Raw genomic sequence first — 23,297 nt, 5'->3', positions numbered from 1 at the left:
AATGTGCAGACTAACTGAAACTTGCAGAAGTGTCTCTCAAATAGATGAAATAATGAATGCATTTGCCTTATAAATATAAATGTATTTTTTTGTGCAATACTATACTACAATTTCATCTCTAAAGATCACAGAATCCTACTATAGTTAAATATTTAGATACATTAGATGTTTAAGAAGAAAAGTCTGAAAGAACTTAAAAGGTTTTGAAAGAAAATTGATTTTATTTAACAGAGTTTAGAACCTGGGCATTGATCCTATTTGTTCATTTTCTGAGTCTCACTTTGTTTTATTCAGGGTCATGAGAAACAGAAAATGTAAGCCAGAGAACCAGCACTGGTTAGGATGCCAGTCAATTGCAGGTCACACACACACACACACACACACACACACACACACACACACACACACACACACACACACACACACACACACACACACACACACACACACACACACACACACACACACACACCACATGTATATACACACACACACACACACACACCACATGTATATACACACACACACACACACACACACACACACACACACACACACACACACACACACACACACACACACACACACACACACACACACACACACACCTAAAGGCAATTTAGAGGTATGCCACTTCACCTATCAGCATTTCTTTGGAATAAGAGATTAAACTCTCTTCTGAACACCACATGTCCAGCATCTTTTCTAAAGGCTACACAGAGCTGCTCGGGTTTCCCGCCACATTCTAAAGACATACAGTAGGTGGATTCAACATTCTAAATTGGCCATAGGTGTAAGTGTATGCCTATATGGCTGGTATAAGAACAACCACGGCATGGCTAACCACATAGTGGTATGAAGTGACACTCCAACTCCATGTGCAAAAATGGGAAAAGGGGCTGTGGACAGAGGTCCTATAAACAAGGACAAATTTATACAAATTTTACTAAGCAATTATTTTAAGAAATTAGAACTACAGCAGCAGTTAATAGTGCTAAATGCCATTTCCTGCATTGATTTTATTTTCTATATTAAATACTACAAACCAGGAGTTATTTTACTCCCCCTTTTTCCAGTACCTTGTACTAAAAATGGATGGTCTACAAGCTTATCTTACCTGATTTGCAAGCCTCAAAGCACTTGTATACTAAGACAATGTAACAATTACCTGATGCTCATAGACAATGAATTAATGCTTAGCTCAACAGAGTATGCTTATGAGAGATGCAAGTACTTAACTAAACCAGAGGCCACCTTCTCACAATCCAACACATCCTATGAGCAATACACACTAAAACAGCATTCTACACCAAATCACACTAAATTGTTGTATGCTGAAGCTGCCAAAAATCCTTGTCCAAATCTGAAGGCCCTTTAAGAATGGGACCCAGTCTAAACTAAGCATTACAACAGATATTGGTACAACATGAGTGACCAGGTGACAGATTATCCCAAATTCACAGCATCGATTCATTTGGCACATCCCAATAAAAATGAACTGGTGATTGGTGACTCCATAGTTTGGCACATTCATTTTATTCTCAAAAGGCTGGATAAAAGCAAGGTGGCAATGAATTGTCTTTCAGGGACCAAGATGGCCAACATTTCAAGGACCCTTAAGGACCTTAAACCAACAAATATGATTATGACATGGTGATAATCCATGAAGAGATAAACAACTTGGCTTGCAAAGTCCTGAGTGGTATGCAGAGAGACTTATCAGAGCTCTCCATGCATGTCAAAACTGCAGGGTAGACCGTGGTATTGAACTGAATTCTTCCATCACCACAAAAGATAATTGATTTTAACAACCAACTAAATAATTGTTGCCATTCTACAGGGATCCAATGTGTGACAGTGTGCAAAACTTCTTAGACTTCATAAAGGAAGAATTTCCTAGACCATATTGTCGAAGAACCAACTAGAGTACAATGTATTCTTAACTTGGTCCTTACAAACATAACATCCATATGTTCCAAATGTTCCACTCCAGTGGGAGTGCCTTCACCATTTAAGTCAGATCACAAATAGGAAACAATGGTATCCCATAGTCTCAGACTTACATCAACAGCTAAAGACAACTTTAAATCTTTTTTGTTTTTCTGATGACCTTTTTCAATTCCTTTGATAATGTTACAGACCCATCAGTTTGACAAGTCTGATATGCAAATCCATGGACTACATCATAATATACCTAATTCATGCTGATATCAAAAATCATATTAGATTTGATCCCCAGTAGCTTGGCTTTGTCAATGGCAGATCCTGTCTGATGAATTTGGTTAACGTCTTGAAGAGAATAACACAGGCAGTGGACAGTAGACATGCTGTCTGTACAGTGTACCTTGACCTTGCTAAGACATCTGATACTATACCTTATGCCAACATAATAAGCAATCCAAACACACTCCAAATTGACTCCAGTGTAGACAGATGTATTGCAAACTGTTTGAAGGACAGAATTCTCACAGTGAGGTTGGTGGGTGCTTCTTCAGAGGGCATGAAAATGATCAGTGGAGTTACCCAGGGACCCATCTTGGGATCTCTGCAATTTGGCATCCACTTCTCTAACTACCAAATCAAAAAGAGGATCACTTTGGTTAATCCTGTTTATGAATGATTTTAAATTGGGTGCCATCCTCAAGCCAAAATTTGACGCACAAGCACTTCAGCATGAGCTTAAATTTCAAATAACTGATGTATTAAAACCAGATTCAAACTAAATACCAAAAAGTACAACACTGTTGCATTCATTAATCAATTTCAATATTGAAATACCTCTAGCTTATTGTATAGACAAAACCCAACTTCAAAATGAGAAGGCAGTGAAAGATCTTAGGAAATGGGTGGATAGTTCCCTCTGCTTTGTCCATGATGTTACGGCAGTTCTTAGAAACTCATTTTACTCTGCAGAAATTATTGCAAAAAGTATATCTTCTCGATCAAAAGATGTTCTTCCTCCTTTTACTCCCTCACTGATTTTGCCAGTCATAAAATACAGTTTGCCTTTTGAGATGGAACTCACTACACACATCAAGCAACTGAAAACAACACAGAAATTTCTATCCAAAAAGATCAGGAGCATGCCAGTCCATGGAAGGTGATTTCAGCGAACACAAAGAAACTGAGGCCATTCACCAAAACCACCTTTGAAAAAAGTGGATATTGCCTTTTTCTCAACTGTTGTCTGACCTTGGACTTAGTATATATCATTCTGGGGGATATGGGGGCTTGCCCCCCCTTAAACATATTGTTTCAATGCTTAATGAAGGTGAACTGGTTTCAGTTTATTTGCATCCATAGTAATCACCTTCAGTGGATCGAAATTAATCTGAAAGATCAAGGGCTTAAAAAAGCTTGAGATACCAAGATCAGCTGAAAGCTCTATCCCTGTATTCAGTATTCTATAGACCCCTTAGGGGTGATATGCACTCACTTAATGGGCCATAAGGGATCCAGCTCTATAAGACCTTCTATACCTTCATAAATCAAACACTCTTGCAAATACTAGGATCAGAGGTCTAAATCTACTTAAACAAATAAACAGAGCAAGGTGGATGGATAGATTTGCCACATAACACCAACCACCTCTCTGTAACAAGCTTCCTCTCCAAATTAAGAAGGTCATTATACTTCGTCATGATTAACTATTTTCCATTATAAGGTACCAACATTAAACACTGCACCACTGTGCTCTTTCTTCATACCACTCGATTTGTGTTAATTATCTGATTTTCCCAGAAGCCCCACAAAACATTGTTGATCTTTTCCATGTTCACTCAGGTAGATAAAAGGCCTCTACCTTTAATGTTGGTGAGCTTGATTCAATTAGCAACATAAGAGAAATGTGACATTATGGTGTTTTTCATGTGGGGGTGGGGTGGCAGAGGCAACAAACTATCCATTCATGCTGCAGACCAGAAGATCTGCAGTGAGAATTACACAAAAAAGAAAGAAATGTTAAATGGGTAAGCCCACTGGATATACAATGTTTTCCCAGGGAGACCCAGAAGCAATATCTAAGTAAGTGCCTTGCTCAGAGTTATACAATAGACATATGGAGGCTATCAGAATCAAACCAGGACTGCTGCAGGGTATAGTCTCAGCAGTACACTTTCTTAAGACTTTATGCCAAATTACAAGACAAAGACAAAACTCTCTGTGCAAGTAGTTACCAATGGTGGGGGGGGGGGGGGGTATTTTTGACAGTAGCTCATGTCTGTCAGCTGGGGTCAGAACACATCCAGTGTGTTGTACATGGGTTTCAGGGTAGGGTAACTAAGCCATATGGGGTAATGGTGTCACTGTCCACTGAGAAATTCTTGCTCTTTCAGCATGAATTAATTGGTCAAAAATAAGTTATAGGCAGAGCAGTGAAATCAGATGGCCAAAATAATGAAATCTAAAAACATCACTAATATTATGAACTCCCATCATAATGACACCTTTACATAATTAATATTAGTCTCTGAGCTGGTGGAAAATCAATTTGTTTAACACAAACTTATAGAATTATTGAGAATACCTGCTTTAGTAACAGGAAAGGACATCAGGCCGTGTTATCGAAATAGAACTTTTCCTACAGTGCAGTACCCTCAGAGATAGACAGTAGGACTTACATACACAGGAACTTTTTCCCATGTGCACATTACTAATAATTTTAAAAGCTGCACTTTAATTAATTGGAGTGTTTTTTATTAAAGGAGTAGGTGAAATCATTTTCAGCAATCTGCCATTCTATTATTATTGATATAACCAGTGTTTAAAAAGTATAATTTTGAATCTTTGAACAGGTGCACAATAATTACCTCTGGGCTGCACCCATATTGCATTTTACAGACAAAAATTAACTTTAAAATATATTTATTTTCAAACTGTGATGGATTCCTTAAAAATGTCCTAATTCAGTATGAGCTATGCTGCCATTCCACTTTAATTAAAAAAAAAATCTTTGAAATTTAATTTAAACTTAATTAACAAGAGAATATTATACTGAAGAATTTATTTTACCGTATCTTGGTCACCATCTGTTAGGTACTGATGCAATGTTTGGTCATATCCCACTAACTGTTGATAAGAGACTGCATAGCTGTCAATGATTGCATCGTATACAACACGAGGTCTTTCCCAGAGCACAAGAATGGTGGTGTAATTCTTTGCATCTGCTTGGACATTTTCTGGCTCTGAGCTGCAAACTAAAAGAAACAAAAAAATATACATTATGTTATAAGTTTAACATCAGTTTAGAAATTCGCAACATGAATAGAAAAAGATTGTACGAATATAGTTGGTTATTCCCACGTGGGACATTAAACATATTTCTCATACATACCTCTTATCTTGTTAATATGTACAAAGGCTCTTGAAAAGTAGGTATATCCTGCCAACAGTCTGGACATCTAATTAGTATAAAATCTGAATACCAGCTAGCACATAACTCCTGCTTCCAGCGGGAATACACAATATTATTCAAATATATGTTTAAAAAACAAATGGAAAAATAAACACACTTTCATAAAAATAGAGTGTAAAATTTGTAGAATTTAATTAACTGCATTGTAAAATTCTGGCACACAAGGTTATTTAATTTTGATTCTGAAAAAGGAAGGTATGAGTTGTGTGCCTTCTTTCTTATGTTGGACATGTTGCATGGTTTTCTGTTTACTAGAAAAGGTTCAAACATCACATATGGTGAGGAGAATTCAAAAAATTGTACTGAGGGATAAATCACGCCTGAAAATATTGACATACCTCCAGACACAGGTATATCATGTGCAGGAGTTAATTAGGCTTGAAAATAGGTACATTTCTATAAAATAGTTGAAAGTTCTGCTCTAATACAATATAAATCCACTATGAAAAAATATCTTCTAAATTGTAAATAAATAACAGACATTATATAAACCACACAGGATATTTATGTGTTTTATGAATTTTAGCAATCATGTGGCTGCATGCCATCATAAATAGAATAAAACACCCCTTTTTAACCAAAGAAATGCATTCTCTATATTATATAGATAACACCTGGCCTAGGTAACGAGAAACATTCTAACCTAAGTTATTTTTGACAAAGGATGCAGACTGTGAGCTGATGTATTTTCACCTTTCCACGAAGGAGTTCATGTAATATTATTCTTTTCAACCTTAAGCTTTCAATACAAATGTATATTAACTCTATTCTCTGATCTTAGAAGAGCCAGTAAATGCATGATTTGGATACGTGTGTGAAAACGTTCTTGTATCATAGTAGGACAGAACCACTACCTACAAGTGATACTGGCAAAATGCTTCAAAGTTTGCCATAGTCTGGGAAGATATTAACAGTTTTATAATGGAACTTGCATAGCTATGTCATATAAAAGTTCCAATTACTTTTATTACCGCGGTCAACATTCCTTAAGACTCTATTACCTCTTTTACATCTTTATGCCTCTTTTCATTCATTCCATAACTCTTCTGGCAGACGTATGTAAACTGGCAGTGTGGATTTATCTCAAAGGGGATGTAAACCCTTAGTCACTACTTTGGCATATGGGAGTGAAAGCTGATACTTGTAACCCCTACAATTTTAAGCAAAAAGTTGATCAGGTGAGAGCATGATAAATTAATGACCCACGGTTTGGCAAAACATGATTTCTGAAATCTGTTTGATAAGACAGAACAAAGGTTCTTGAAAAGTAGATACATCTACCAAAAATCTTTACATCTAATTACCATAAAATGTTTTCCCCACTCTATTTCCCCAAACTGAGTATGACATCTGTTTCCCAAAACTGAGTAATTGCTACCACCCAGTGGGGAAATACAACACACACTGTGGTGCTATAACCTTGGACTTGGGTGTGTTTACTCTGGGATTTGGGGAAGGCTAGCATGCCCTCAATCCAATACTGTCTTTATTAGACTCAGTTTAACAAAATGGATCCTGCACTGTGCTTCAGTCATCTGTAACAGATCGATATTCAGTCATCTGTAGCAGATCGATTTGCGGATTTCGGTTTGCAGTAGTGTATTTTTGTCTTCTGTTAAGTACAAACTTGCAGTTTTAAAAGTACTGTATTTTCATTTTTTTGTTTCCTAATTGTGTATTTCATTGAACAGTGCTGTGTGTCCCTCTGCTATAAGAGGGGGTAGTGTTATCACTTCTTTGTTATCTGATATTTAATAGCCTAGAGGGATTCCTCTGTACTTTAAGTGCTAGCCAAGAAGTTTGAGAAATCATTTTATGCTCAACTTCTGAGAGACATTGCTTGGCTACAACATCTGCATTAGAAGCTGAAGTTAAGTAAAACTTGCAGTAGTGTATGTTAGTCTTCTGTTAAGTACAAACTTGCAGTTTTAAAAGTACTGAATGTTCATTTTTTTCTGTTTCCTAATTGTGTGTTTCATTGAACAGTGCTGTGTGTCTCTCTGCTATAAAAGGGAGTGGTATTATCACTTCTTTATCTGATATTTAATAGCCTAGAGGGATTCCTCTGTACCTTAAGTGCTAGCCACAAAGTTTGAGAAATCATTTTATGCTCAACTTCTGAGAGACTTGCTTGGCTACAAACATCTGCATTAGAAGCTGAGGTTAAGTAAAACTTGCAGTAGTGTATTTTAGTCTTCTGTTAAGTACAAACTTGCAGTTTTAAAAGTATTGTATTTTCATTTTTTCTGTTTCCTAATTGTGTGTTTCTGAACAGTGTGCTGTGTGCCTATCTCTCTGTTAGTTTTCCACCCTCCTTCCCTGTTCCTGTGTTGGTATTAGTGTTTGTGGCTCTGGAATTGCCCACCCCTCCTGTAAGTCTGTATTAGAACACTCCTCCTGGGTCCATCTCATTTGCTCACTTAACCGAATACAGTGAGATCATATGCTGAATCTAGTGTTCACTCTATTTAATACAGAGAGAAGATTTGAGAAGGCCTACCCACTTAGTTTCTTCCTTCCTCTCTCTTTGCACTTAAAAAAAATCACTTTATTCATCTGCTTTTACTGTATTTGTGTTTCCTCCTCCTTTATTTTGCTTTTCTTAAAAGTACTCAATTTTATTTATTCTGCTGCATTTATGACTGCTGTTTAGTAGCCTGATTAAATTGTAACTGTTATTCTAAGTCTTTTGGTTTAAGCACTTGGGCTTCATACAGGCTGTTTTACATTAAGAAGGTTTGTGGTCTGCACTGTTGTGACAGGACAGGTAGCTTACATCCTTCTAAGCTGGGAATTGCTGATTGAAGGTTCAGTGTCTATATTCTAAAAGTGTATTAGTTCTGGCTTAAGCACTTGGGCTTCAGGCCAGTTATTCTACATTAAGAGGGTTGTAGTCTGCACTCTTGTAGGAGGACAGGCTGCATTCTGCCCTCCTGAGCTGGGCATTTCTGGTCACAGGCTTATTGTGCCTGCTTATTTGAACTGTTTCTTTCTGAAATTGGTGCGCCTTCTTGCTGTAGCATAGACCAGATTCAGGCCTGCTGAATCTAGCTTTGTTTGTATAACTTGAGCACTGATCCAGGCCATCTTTTTTTGGAGAAGGTTACCCTGCACCCTAGTAGCAGGAGTGTGCAGTTAGAACTTGTCTGATTGAAGACAGCTAGAACAGGGCTCAGTTTTGAGCTTTTTTCTGGTTAATTGGGTAACTTGTTTAAATCAGTTTGTTCGTTTTCTATTGTTTGATATATATATACATATATATATATATATATATATATATATATATATAAATATATATATATATATATATATATATATATATATATATATATATATATATATATATATATATCAAGACCAAAACTGGACACAACCACCACGATGTTGTAAAACCAATATTTAATAACGAAGTAAAACAAAATAAGCGCTTTCACATGCTACACAGGCATGCTTCTTCAGATTTCACAAACACATTTTCAAACAGTTCTTAAATACTAACTGCACCAGCAAACAATTGAATAATAGATTCAATAATTAAATTCAATAATTGAATAATTGATTGATTAAGCAATATTTTAGGCAACCAGCTCTTAGCTGAAAGCCAGATAGAGAGTGAATCATGTATAATGAAATGTGTATATATATCCTGGATACAAAAATAAAACAGGTAATAAAAAGTAATAGATAACTAACTAAAAATCAGTTGAAATAATAATTTAAACAAAACACACTTTGCGACATCATATTACATTAACCAATATAAAGATATATAAAATATATGTCAAACACTATTTATAAAAATACATATACTGACGTACATCTAAACCCAAGGCATAAATTTGGGTCCTTAAGCATATCCAGCGCTTATAATTCATTACCTCTTAAAACATTAATGAATGGAATATTAACAATATATATAATATATAATATAAAAGTATGATATAAAAATATATATATATACATATATAATTAAATCCAAAAGTATATCTAGATGCGTGCATCCAGTATTGGTTTAATGCTAATAGATTGGTTGAGCCCTGGTTCTACATGTGCTCTCATTCTAAGGATCCATTCAAGCTCAACTGATTCCAAGTGGTTTAAGTTACTACCCCCTCGTTTATTCTGCAATATCATTTGTATCACCCTGAACCTAAAAGTATGACCTACATTTAAACTAACATGTCTGGCCAACGCGTTCTGGGTGTTCATTCTCCTGATGTCGTATGTGTGATTGTATATTCTGTCTTTTAACCTCCTCGCTGTCATGCCTACATAAAACCCTGTACATTTTGTGCATGTAGCTAGATAAATTAGATTCTTACTATCACAAGTAGCATGAAACTTAGGTCTAAATTCAAACAACATGTTAGGGTGAACAAAATGTTTTTCAAGTGTTATATATCTACACATGTTGCATCTCATACAACAGAAAGTACCCATTTTATTTATGTTTAATCTGTTGATTCTATCTTTTGTGTGTTCCTTACATAATAGCCTTTTTAAATTCTTACTGTTTCTATACTTGAATCTTAGTTTATGTCCCACAATATTCAACGTTTTAGCATCTATAGTGAGTACACTCCAGTGTTTGCTTATTATATCCACCACTTTCCTATTGTCGTTAGTATATCTCGTAATAAACGGGGTTATAATATCATAACTTCCTCTTGGTCTATTTTTTGTATGATTCATGGTAATTTTAGCATTCTCACTTATATTATCCACAATAGAGCATCTAACTTTATTTATCATAGAATCATTATACCCCCTGTCTAAAAACGGGGTGTGTAAATCATCAAGCTGTCTCTGTAGGTCAGGATTCTCTTTACATAACCTATATATTCTGACAAACTGCCCTTTTACTACATTAGGAAAGACATGTCTAGGATGCATGCTACTGTAACATAAAAGTGTATTCTTCCAACAAGGTTTTCTGTATAGATTTGTGGAAAGACCACCATCTATCATCCGGGTTATTTTAACATCCTGGAAGCATACTTCTTTTACAGAAGTTTCTGAGGTAAATCTCAAAAAATCAGTAGTTGACTCCAAAAAGCTGATAAACTCTAAGAGATCAACCTCAGTTCCTTTCTAGAATAGTAGTATGTCATCTACAAATCTCTTATATAGTAGCACTTGTTGGTAATATGTGCTACTAAATAAAAACTCTCTCTCCCAGTAATGTACCACTAAGTTCGCGTAAGAATTGGCACAGGGGGTGCCCATTGCTACCCCCCCACTTTTGTGCATAAAGTTTTTCACGATACATAAACACATTGTTGTTGAGGATGGTATCCAATAAAGTACATACCAATAGCTCTTGTTCATTCGTTACCCCTTCTGTTATTGATAGCATACCCCTAATGGCTTCTATGCCGTAATCATTGGGGATTGCTGTAAATAAATTCTTGACATCTAAAGTTACCATTAAATAAGAAGTATCTTTAAATTTATCCTTGATGGTTGATATATCATAGATTAACTGATAGCTATCTTTTAAGATGCTTGGAATGTTACGAACAATAGGTCCTAGTACGCTCTTTAGATATTGCGATATCCTTTCAGTCACCCAGCCTTCACCTGCTACAATGGGTCTCATGGGGAGGGGAAAAACATTTTTATGTATTTTGGGAAGACCCTTAATACATGGTATAGTGGGAAATTCAACCAGAAAAAAATCATATAACTTCTTGGTGACCTGTCTACACATCAATAAATCATAAATATCATCATATACTCTATTAATGGTTTTCATAAGTGATCCAAAACCTATCTCTACATAAGTATTAGCATCACATAGCAAAGTCAACATTGCATGATCATAATCTGCATCATCCATTACCACTATCTCTCCCCCCTTATCAGCAGGTTTTATTACTATATCATTATTAGAAGTTAGGTTATTCAAAGAGTTTCTCTCTTCTTGGCTTAAATTAAAGTACATGCATCTGGGTCCTTGTTTGGAGAAATATGCATAGAAATCATTCTCACATAGATTAATATAACATTCAACATTAGTTGGTATTTGTGGACAAAAAGAACTTTTACGTTTAAAATGATCTATCAAACAATCAGTATTATTCTTATTATTAACGTACATTAACTTTAGTGCCACTGAGCGTCCAAAAAGTCTGAGATCGACTAAAAGTTCGCTGAGTTTACTTGCCTGAGAAGGAATAAAAGACAGTCCCTTATTTAAAAGGGAATAGTCAGCAGTAGTAAGTTCAAGTCGTGAGAAATTGTAGACCAGCTGGTTCAACTTCGTAACCTTCGTCTCATGCCGAGGTTGTCACCTGAAAACTTGCGTTTCTGGCGACCACGACTGTATGATCTGTCCCTTTCTCTGTCGCGGAACTTCAGTGGTAATGGAAAAAATCTTCCGACTTCCTAGATGATACCTTCGGTCTTGCCCCTGGTCCTTCACCGTCTCTCGACTCCATTAGGGCCTCTTGATTACAGGGAAGAGCAGAGGATGCAACATCATTACGTTGCTCTTTTGATGACGTAATCACATCAATACTATGTAGACCTTTACTTTCCTCATTGCAAACAGCAGTTGAGACTGTTTCTGTTGTTAAATCAAATTCATAGGCATATGCTTTTTCTTTATCTAGAGTTTGGGGAACATCATTATTGTCCGATGTTTGCCTTGAACGTTGGTTGTATTTGGGCCAAACAAATACCTGACCAAGCAGAAAATCCTTATGATCGCGTTGCAGCTTGCAATATTTGACTTGCTGTAACCTGTCACTATATAATGTGACCTGAGTGTAAACGCTGTCAATTCTTTTCTCAAACATCGCTCCCTTGAAGCGATGTTGTAAATCTCTGTTCAGAGACTCTACTTTTTGTGTAAGTTCAACTTCAATGGGGGAGAAATATTCAATCAATAGTTTTATATAATTAAAACTTAATTCTATATTTAATTTCTGCCATCTCTTCAGCAGTTCGGGATGATTATTACCATAAGTAGGCATGCATAAAATTCTCATGCCTCTGGGTACAATATGAAAATGAAGGCATGCCTCCATATGCCTTCTCTGCCATAGTAACCTTTGCAATTTGTATAAATCATTCTCCAGCTCTCTAAGCAAGTCATTAAACGCTCTCAAATTATCAACAGTACCTGCAGTGGTCGACGTTGATAAATGATGTAGTTCTAAGCCCAGCAAGGGATTATTCTGCATTTTTACAATGTTGTTCCACCTTAAACTCCTGGAGGCATTGTCAGGATTGTAGTCCAGTTCTATAGCTGTATTTTCCATCATGTGAAAGTAGCCAGCACAAAAACAAGAACTAAGATAGAGAAAAATGAGTGCTGCTACCGTCTGAAGGTTGTAATTCCCAACGAGAAAAGTATCAAGACCAAAACTGGACACAACCACCACGATGTTGTAAAACCAATATTTAATAACGAAGTAAAACAAAATAAGCGCTTTCACATGCTACACAGGCATGCTTCTTCAGATTTCACAAACACATTTTCAAACAGTTCTTAAATACTAACTGCACCACCAAACAATTGAATAATAGATTCAATAATTAAATTCAATAATTGAATAATTGATTGATTGAGCAAGCAATATTTTAGGCAACCAGCTCTTAGCTGAAAGCCAGTTAGAGAGTGAATCATATATAATGAAATGTGTATATATATCCTGGATACAAAAATACAATAGGTAATAAAAAGTAATAGATAACTAACTAAAAATCAGTTGAAATAATAATTTAAACAAAAGCACTTGGGCTTCAGGCCAGTTATTCTACATTAAGAGGGTTGTAGTCTGCACTCTTGTGGGAGGAGAGGCTGCATTCTGCCCTCCTGAGCTGGGCATTTCTGGTCACAGGCTTATTGTGCCTGCTTATTTGAACTGTTTCTTTCTGAAATTGGTGCACCTTCTTGCTGTAGCATAGACCAGATTCAGGCCTGCTGAATCTAGCTTTGTTTGTATAACTTGAGCATTGATCCAGGCCATCTTTTTTTGGAGAAGGTTACCCTGCATCCTAGTAGCAGGAGTGTGCAGTTAGAACTTGTCTGATTGAAGACGGCTAGAACAGGGCTCATTTTTGAGCTTTTTTCTGGTTAATTGGGTAACTTGTTTAAATCAGTTTGTTTGTTTTCTATTGTTATATATATATATATATATATATATATATATATATATATATATATATATATATATGAATTGCACTTTATTCATCTGCTTTTACTGTATTTGTGTTTCTTTCTACTTTATTAATACGGGCATTGACTACAACTCTGATCTGCAATATATAACAATAAGCATCCTTTTCTGTGCATTTAAAGTGTTTTTTTGATTGTATCTGCTTTATTTTCAGAAACAAAAAAAATATATACTTGTTTCCCACCTTTCTAAGCTAGTATAGTCCAGTATTCAGGTTAGTGCTGAATTCAGGGCTGTGTTACAAATCTCTGTGTTTGCCCATACTTTACTTGGATAGAAGGAAGTTTCTCTGTTCACCTTTGAGAGAGGGGAGCTTTGAGCAGCCTATCTGTCCCTGGAGGAGTGGTTTCAGCTGAGAAATTAGTAGTTTATTGGCCATTTTGGGCTAATTTCTATCTCTTTAATTTCCCTGCTATAAAACCTGCATTTGCCCAGTTTTGCGTGCCAGGCAGTGCCGGTTAGCCAGGGTAAAACTATCCACGGCTCCACAAAGTCTCCTCTTAAATTTTTCTTTTGGAACTAGACAAACTTTCAACTTAAGCACTCAAGCCATTCATTTATCAGCCTGGCACTTGCTCATAACATATAGAAAGCACTTATAAACCCTAGCACTAGACCCTCCTGTACTGTACAGAAGGGCAAGGCTCTCTATTCGACCTTACCAGCCATCCAGTAAAACAGTTCACTGTACCTACCCAGGCATGTCCAAAGGGCAGTGTCAGGTGTACTCTCCAGTCCAACTGGTGAATCTGGGCATTTTGAGGCAATGTTGCAACTGCCTTATGTACACAGACAACTCTCTCTTCCTACCACCAAACACTAATATATGGAGAGATGCAATTATACAGCCAAACTTGAGGCTATGCTCTCTCAACTCAAGACTGGATCAGACAGTCAAGAGGAGAAGGGAAATACTTGCATCACACCACCAGTCTCACACAGACCCATTAAACCAGCACTGGCAAAAAACACACATAAATACATGAAAACATACTCGGAGACTCTAAATAAAAATCTGCAAAACCAACAGAGACCCCCAAAGCAAACATCCAAGCAGCCTCCAACCCCCAACACAAACCATGAAACACATACTTCACAAAACCAGTGTGCCATGCAATCACAGCCCTTAAGGCAAAATAACATACCCAACATACTAGTAATAGGTGACTCTACAGTCAGGCACACTGACGTCCCACTCACTAGGCTGAATAAGGAAAAGGTAAATGTTAGCTGTCTGTTGGGTGCCAGGATCTGCCACATAACACAAGCACTCAGGTCACTCCAGAACAAGTACAAATATGACTCTGTCATTGTCCATGTTGGTGTGAAAGACCTGAGCCGTACCTCCCTGGACTATGTGAAAAGAGACATGGAAGAGCCATCTGATCACGTAGCCCAGGCTGGTATGACCCTGACCCTGAGTAGCATCCTGCCCTCACCAAGAATGATACCACGGTATAAAGAAAAAATTCTCGATTTCAACAATTGGCTAAGTTTCTGGTGTTATTCAAAGGGGATCTTGTGTCTGTCTGCCTGGGATGACATGCTTGACAAGCCACGCTGCTTCACTAGAGATGGCTTGCACCTGTCACCCTTATGCTTTCAAATACTGGCCAAGGCTCTTGCCACCCCATAGTGCCTTTTTTAGGCAAGGCTCAAAAGACAAACCCACCACCGTAAATAGCACAAGTAACAAAAAACTGAGAGTAATGCTACTCAATGCCAGAAGTCTAAACCTCAAAATGCATAAACTCGAGGCACTCCTCAGTATGGAGAAAATCAATATATGTGCAGTAACAGAAACCTGGTTTAAGGCTACAGAGAGCACCCCAGCACTACCAGGCTACAACTCATACCATACATTTTGGCCACAGAACCCAAACCGAAATACAAAAGGTGGGGGCGTATCCATAGTCATCAAGGATACCTACACCTCCAGGTTAGTGGCACAGCACAATGCTTTAGAGATCATCCACGTGCAACTAACAATGGGCAAAACTGCAATTCAAATTGTAGCTTGCTACAGATCACCCACCATGTCCTAGGACCCTCATTCCGCATTTCTGGAAACACTGGGAAACATAAAGGTCCTACCAAACACCCTAATATTGAATGATTTAAATCGCCCAAACATTAACTGGGAGAACTACTCAAGTACTAACTCCCTTGCCCAATATTTCCTAGGATTTATAAACTCAAACACCCTGGTTCAACTGGTCAACACTCCCACCAGAAATGACAACATATTGGACCTGGTTATCACCAACATGGGTGACCAGTGTTCCACACTGGAGGTCAACCCCTTGCTGGTTAGATCTGACCATAAACAAATCATTTTGGATATCCACATTCCACCCCCACCCCCAGACAAGGAAATCACCATGAAAAACGTTTCAAAGGCAAACCTCACATTACTTAAGATCGAGGTGGAAAGTTTCAAAGCCCCCATGCTGAAGGATAACGCTGTCCAGGTTGCAAAATCTTTTACTAATGCATTCTACGGGCAGCTACAAGAATGTATGGATTGTGCCATCCCAAGCAAAACCAAGACTCACTCCTCCAAGAAAAGGAAACCATTCTGGTGGACTCCTGCCATAAACAAGCTATACAATAGAAGGAGGAAACTAGTACAGAAAAGAGTAAAATCCCAAGAAGGGAAGACATCCCTAATCAGTATCAGCATGAAACTACGATCCCTCATAAAATCATCCAAGGAGAGCTTTGAAAGAAAAATTGCCAAGGACTCCAAAGATAACCACAAGGCATTCTTTAGCTATGTCAAGAATTTAAGTGGCAATGCTCAGATCTGCTCAGAGTTAGTGCAGAATGGCAAAAAATACACTGAACCAACTGATATCACCAACATCCTGGCAGACAGGTTCAGAGCAAGCTTCACCCACCTTTCTACCCCAAAAGGGCCCATAACCATACCAGAAGAATGTAGAGTCTCTGAAATCACAGACACTCAGGTTAAAACAGCCCTCTCCAAAGCCAAAAACACAGCATCAATGGGACTGGACAGTGTATCAGGCTGCGTCCTACTCGACCTCAAAGATTAACTAACCCCTTACCAAAACACACTGTTCAAACTCAGCCTCTTCACAGGCTATGTACCCATAGAGTGGCGCATAGCAATGGTTATTCTGTTCCACAAAGGTGGAGCCACAACAGACCCTGGGAACTATTGCCCTATAAGCCTGACTAGCTTGGTCTGCAAGGATAGGAGCACATCATCATGGAACTCATTAACAGAGACACTGGGAACATCCAAACACTGGATCCTACCCAGTTCGGCTTTGTTAAGGGCAGATCATGCCTCCTAAACCTGGTGGACTTCTTTGAGACAGTTACCAAAGCTATAGCGAGCGAAAGGTGGTACACACAGCCTACATAGACCTTGCTAAGGCTTTCAACACCATTCCCCATTCTGGTATTATAGACAAGCTCACCAGCCTGACCATAAACCCCTACATCACAAGATGGGTTGCCAAATGGCTCATGGACAGAACTCACATGGTGAGAGTTTCAGGAGATAGGTCCAACTCTAAACCAGTTACAAGTGGCATTCCCCAGGGCTCAGTCCAAGGAGCCCTCCTGTTCGGCATATACTTCTCAGAGGTACAGGCAAGCACAGGAGGACTATGGCTGACCAAGTTCCCAGACGACTGCAAACTAGGGGCTATAATTGACTCTCCAGCTGACACAGTTGTCCTCCAAAATGGTCTCACTGAGACAGATACCTGGTGTCAAAATCATGGCCTCAAGCTAAATGCCAAAAAGTGCATAGTCATCCCCTTTGGAAAAAACAAAGTACCCACAAACTGCCACATAGGTGGCAGTCCCCTAAATACGGAAAATGTAATAAGGGATCTGGGGATCCAAGTAGATAGTAATCTCATTTTTGATAATCACATTACCAAAGTGGTTAGAAAATCTTTCTACATGGCCCACCTAATCACAAAAGGGTTTGCATCCAGATCAAAAGAGGTCATTGTGCTCATCTACTCATCACTCATACCTGTCATAGAGTACAATGCCCCATTTGGGATGTACCTTACAAGACACCTGCAACAGCTGGAAAGACCACATAAGTACCTCACCAAGAGGATCACTGGCCTAAAACAGATGCCCTATGCAGCTCGACTGAAGAAATTACAGCAGTACTCGGTTGCATACCGCCTACTCAGAGGTGATCTCTGCCTGACATACAAGGCCATGTCCAACCCAGAACTGATGGACATGCTCCACCTAAAGAAAACCTTATCCCCACGAGCCACATGCTCTAGGGATCTAAACCTCAACACAACAATAAATAGGACGTGCTGGAGGGATAGATTCCTGTCCCAGAGACTTCCCATGCTTTGTAACAAGATTCCAGTCTTCATTAGGCACAGCTTCTTTCTAACACTCTTCAAAAGAAACCATGACGAGTGTATGGGAAACAGAAAGTTTACCCCAGGGATCACTTCAGTGGATCTGCTGGACAGAGGCACAGGGAACTAATCTAAGGAGGCGGCAAAAGCCAACACATTCTGGCTAGGTTTATAAATGCCTTCGGGCAGATAGCCTAGTACCTACCTATGAACCTATGAACCTATGATATTGAGCATGAGATTCATTGTCATGACATGCAGTGGATGCATAAAGATGAGTCAATTTGTTTTTGCTGACACAGGCCTCAAGTAGTGCCACAAAAGCTCAAAAAACAGCACAACAAATAAATAAGTACAACACAACAATTTTACAGCGAGCCCATTCTCTAAGCACAATACTGCCCTCCAGGGCGTGTGTTAATGTGAAATTAATGCCCTTCCAGGAATGTAGTCGGGCCTCATAACACCCCTGGGCAGGCATTAATTACATATTAACACACACCCTGTTGGGCATTATTGCTTGCTTATTATGGGCATGGGATGGCTGGTCCATGGAAAATTGTCTTACATGAAACTGATCTATGGTGCAAAACAAGGTTGGAGATCACTGCTTTAAAATGTCTATCAAGGAAACAAAAATGTCTGCCAGGAAGGCCAGCACCTAGGAGATTTGTGAGGTAAAATGGTAGTCCTGATATACCATCCTCAGAGGGGATAGTATCACGATCTAAAAATAAATAAAACAATAAATAAAATAAAAACTATACAATCGTTAACTTGGTTTACCTTTATGTGCGCGTATTGCACAAGGGCAAACAGCAATTGTCCGAAAGACCGTTTGCAAAGTTTGCAAACACCGAATGGAAAAAGGTTTGAATGTGCAATGAGCAAATGCACATTGACATTCACTCATTGCAGATTCGGCATTTTGGGCAGATTGCACTATAGTGGGGATTGGAAAATGGTCCCTTTCCCCACTGTAGTGCGATCCTGGAGTTACAGTATTAAAGTAGGGGTGTGGGGGGTGCAGGGGGACCTGCCCCCCTGCTTTACACTTCATTACCTTTGTTTTTCGGCATTTATGTTCGAAAATCAGCGAATATGCTTTTTGATTTGCTGATTTCTGAACATGTAAAACTGTCGCTGTTTTGACTTTTGGGGTTACGATTCGCTCATATGAGCAATCGCATTACTGTGATTCTGTGTTGCAAAGGTAAACCCGTTAACTCATCTCTCTCTCTCTCTCATTCAGTGTGTTAACATCCATACTTTATTTTCTAATCTCCTCCTAACCTTCTCTCCTTCTATAATCGCTACGTTGCTCAGCTTCTTCAATTCATTCTTCATCTTTCACATTCAGTACAGCTTTACACTATATTTCACATTTTTATACCAACTGAACATTATAACTCAATACAGTTATAGCTAACAATGCATATGCTTGCTCTATATTCATACCTTTCTGAGCACTGATATAAGTTCTATTCATGTTTTGAACTAAATTCTGCACTGTAATTTCTTGGAGTTTTTTCTGTGGTGCTTCTCTGAAAATGGAACTTTGGTCACATGGACCATCACGCTTAACAAATTAAAATAAATAAGTAAAGTAAAATAAAATAAAATAAAATAAAAAGAGAATGCATAAATTGGTGGAAAATATTTAAATGATACGACTGCCCGTATACATGGCCCCCAATAACTCACTCAGGATAGTTGAGTTGTGTAAGGGGTATAGCTAAGTGGAAAGTCACAGTGTAGCTACTCCATGTAGTGTAGGAGTCCAACTGTTAAGAGTGTCTGTTCACCTTTTATCACCGTGGTCAAAGAGATCATGGAAAGGACTGTTTGTATGGTTTTTATTTCACTATAGGTTCATAGGTTAGTACTAGGCTAACTGCCCTTGCGAGCCATTTTAAGCCTTGCCGGTTATCCCCTGTGAGATTCAAAGCCTGTATCTTGTGTTTGTAAGGCAAACACCTTAACCATTAGGCCACCCTCCCCATTCCTATACACATTTATCTAGTATAGCTACTTTCAGTACTTTTGCATGGAGAATTAAGGCAATGACTTGGTTCTGAACTTGCTCCTAGAGTCCACAGTTTGATTCATTAAGTCTTTATTTGCATGGCATGAGCAAGTTACTTCTCCAAAAAATACAACAAAGCCACCCCACCCCCCTCAAAAGCATTCAAGCCTTGAGGCTTTACCTATTAAACAAACAAAATAAATGGTTAATTAAAGCATAATGTGTATGCAAGGACAATTCTTGTCTACTACCTTCTTTTATATAGTCATTTTGTTCCATACATCCTGCTTTGTAGTGGCCAGCATCATCGTGATCCCCCTTCTCTGTCATTAACCTTATAGTCCCTACTTTGCCACGAAGGGGGGGGGGTGTTAAGTATTCTAAAGAATGAGTCACCTTGTCAGTACAGAAAGTACAGCATCTGTTATTAGTGTCATTACATACGATTATTTTGCATAGAACATCTTGGAGACTGTCGTGGAATCACATTATGGTACATCAGAATTGTGTAAGACTTCAGTGGTGTCCTACATCCTAAATGGGAACTGCAATGTGCTATCACACCCAAAACTGAGCCATTGCAACTTCTGTTAAATATATCAGAATCAGACATCTACTCACAAGTTATTTTGTATGTAGAGCTCGGTAACTAACAATAGATTCCATAAAAATGAGCTCTATAGCACTGTCCTCATCTTCTGTAGTCTGTCCCATACTTACACAAATTAACATTCACTGCAACAACACACATTTGTCTGTCACTGGTTGTCAGCACAGCAGAGACCTCTTTGGAGATGGCTACAGTATTCTAACATCTTTATTTTCCAATGTTACAACAGTCAACATAATAATTGCAATTTTTTTTTAAATATGTTCAAATCATAGATGAATAATTATGAAAAAATGGTTTTACTGTCAAACAGTGGATTATGGGTGTTAGAAACCTATTAACACTAAATCCGGGTACCAATCAGGTTTTATACCTGCATAAATGCCCATATATGTAGAAATTTCTCTAGTACTACTGCAAGCTACCTTTGGACAGAACAGCATGCAGACTGATATGACAGTGGACTTATCATGTCATTGCAAAAACGGGAACTAATGCTACATTGTTTTGTATAACATTCTGCATTTCTCAAACTTGAGATTCCTCAGTTGATGTTCAAATAAAAAAAAAACAGAAAAAGCAAAACAGACTGTACTTTAGGCTATCTGTAACAGAAAAAATGACATTTTTCAACAAAGAGTGATTGTTAAAATCACACTTGCTTATCCTTCTAAATCAGTGAGCAATTGTTTAATCCCACAGACTGTAGGATGGAGAAATTCATCTCACTGACTTTGCAATATCTCTTGCAAACACATGAGGGCAGTACAGGAAAGCACTTCAGCCTGTATCTTTCATTGCTAAAAGTCAAAGCCTTTTAAAATCAAGCACATTATTTGCAATATTTGTTTACTGTTAACATTTTTACCACTGAGTACTATAATATAATCAGTGTTAATTGTCACGATCAGATAGAAACCTCATGCAAATGGTGAAACACAAAAATGAGTAACTGATATGGATTTTTTTCACTTAATTTTTTCCTTCTAACATTTTTGGGAAAATAAATGATTAATGCAGTAATTAAATTTAGCAAAAATTAACAATCAAAACAGGGTCACTGAAACTATCATAAGACGTGAGGTGCTCATAAAACAAAATTGCTGTTTTCTTACAATTAAATTTTTAGCTATCAGACCAGCAAATTTTTACCTTAGGAATTGCAAAAAACTGCATAATACAATCATTTTCTGCATTTAGTCTGGTACTTTCTGTACTTAATTACTTTTGATCCAGGCTAGCCAAAATCAAATTCCTTTGACACCTGGTATTGTTTGTTGTATGCTTAATCTATTCACTCCAGAATTACAATAGTATTTTAGATAAAACCTGCTGCATGAGGTCAAACCCTGCACCATGTACAGTCCACAATACAGTTTTATGCCATTCGGAAAACAGATTAATGCAGCTGTTATAATATTGGAACAAGTTTTATATGATCCTTGGGATTGCACACCACAGCAGAATGTAGTCCTGAAACATTTCTTGAAATGCAGGCACGTACCATAAAATAGTTAGCTGTATGCTATAGTAGTAGCATGTACAGGCGTGCCATTTGTCTCTAGCAACAATGCAGCAGACTTCAGGGCACCCAGCATGTACGGGTAGGTACAGACATGATGTCCCGGTTTCACAGGGGGGCAGACATGTGCAGGATTTCACAGGGGGCAGATATACATGGTGGGTTTCACAGTGGACAGACATACATAGTGGGTTTCACAGTGGGCAGACATGGGCGCTGAGTTTCATAGTGGGGCAGACTTGCACACTGGCTTTCACAGGGAGGCATACATACATGGTGGGTTTTACATTGGGGCAGATGTGCATGGTGGGTCTCAAAGTGGAGCAAACATACATGCTGGGTTTCACAGGGGGCCAGAAATGTGTGCTGGGTTTCACAGGGGGGCAGGCATACATGGTGTATTTTTTAGGGGGGTAGATGTACTGGGTTTCATAGTGGGGCAGACATGCATGCTGGTTTTCAGAGTGGGGCAGACACATGTGCTGGGTTTCACAGTGGGGCAGCAATGCATGATGGGTTTTGGAGTGGGGCAGACATGCATGCTGGGTTTCACAGTGGACCAGACACACATGCAGGGTTTTGCAGTGGGGCAGATATGCATGGTGGGTTTCACAGTGGGGCAGACATGAGTGCTGGTCTCACAGTGGTGCAGACATGCATGGTGGGTTTTGCAGTGGCACAGACATGCATGGTGGGTTTTGCAGTGGACAGACATGCATGGTGGGTTTTGCAGTAGAGCAGATGAGCATGTGTGCACTGGCAGCTGCCTCTCACTCATCCTGTTCACTGTTCCATCATAATACTGGTACCTGGGCTTAAATAGCTTTGCATGCATATTAATCATATTTACAGCAATAGAGTCTAAGAGGTGTTTAAATGTACCGCATGGGCAGGATAATTCAACAATCTTTCAGATACACAGTGAGTAACTAAGTGGCTGTACTGTGGTCCTGTATGTGTTTTGTGTAGCCCAGTTGGACATCCACCATAAATTTAAATGGTATAGCACATGGGGTACTGACTTATGTTGTTCACACCTGTACTATCCAGAGCTGCCATTGCCAGATTTGTTCCAGGTAATGGAATTTTGCAGAGTGCATGCAAAGACTTCGTGAATTTTATCCTATATTACTCCAGTGTTCTCATTTCTTACATACATTAATTAAT

General features: G+C 38.3%; 1 protein-coding gene across 1 annotated transcript in view; it reads right to left on the bottom strand.

Annotated features, from left to right (window-relative positions):
* The window catches only part of PTPRZ1 (protein tyrosine phosphatase receptor type Z1), a 1,642,174-nt gene that overhangs the window by 809,526 nt on the left and 809,351 nt on the right, over positions 1 to 23,297 (bottom strand). Inside the window, exon 9 of the mRNA XM_044088744.1 lies at positions 5,011 to 5,195. Coding sequence (XP_043944679.1) covers positions 5,011 to 5,195 — 185 coding nt within the window. The remainder of the gene's footprint in view (positions 1 to 5,010; positions 5,196 to 23,297) is intronic.

The sequence above is a fragment of the Protopterus annectens genome, chromosome 11.part0 (genome assembly GCF_019279795.1).
Source record: "Protopterus annectens isolate FY-2018-M chromosome 11.part0, PAN1.0, whole genome shotgun sequence".
In the NCBI taxonomy this organism is placed as follows: Eukaryota; Metazoa; Chordata; order Ceratodontiformes; family Protopteridae; genus Protopterus; species Protopterus annectens.
Note: the sequence above shows the minus strand (reverse complement) of the source record. Positions and strands in the feature narration are given on the sequence as shown.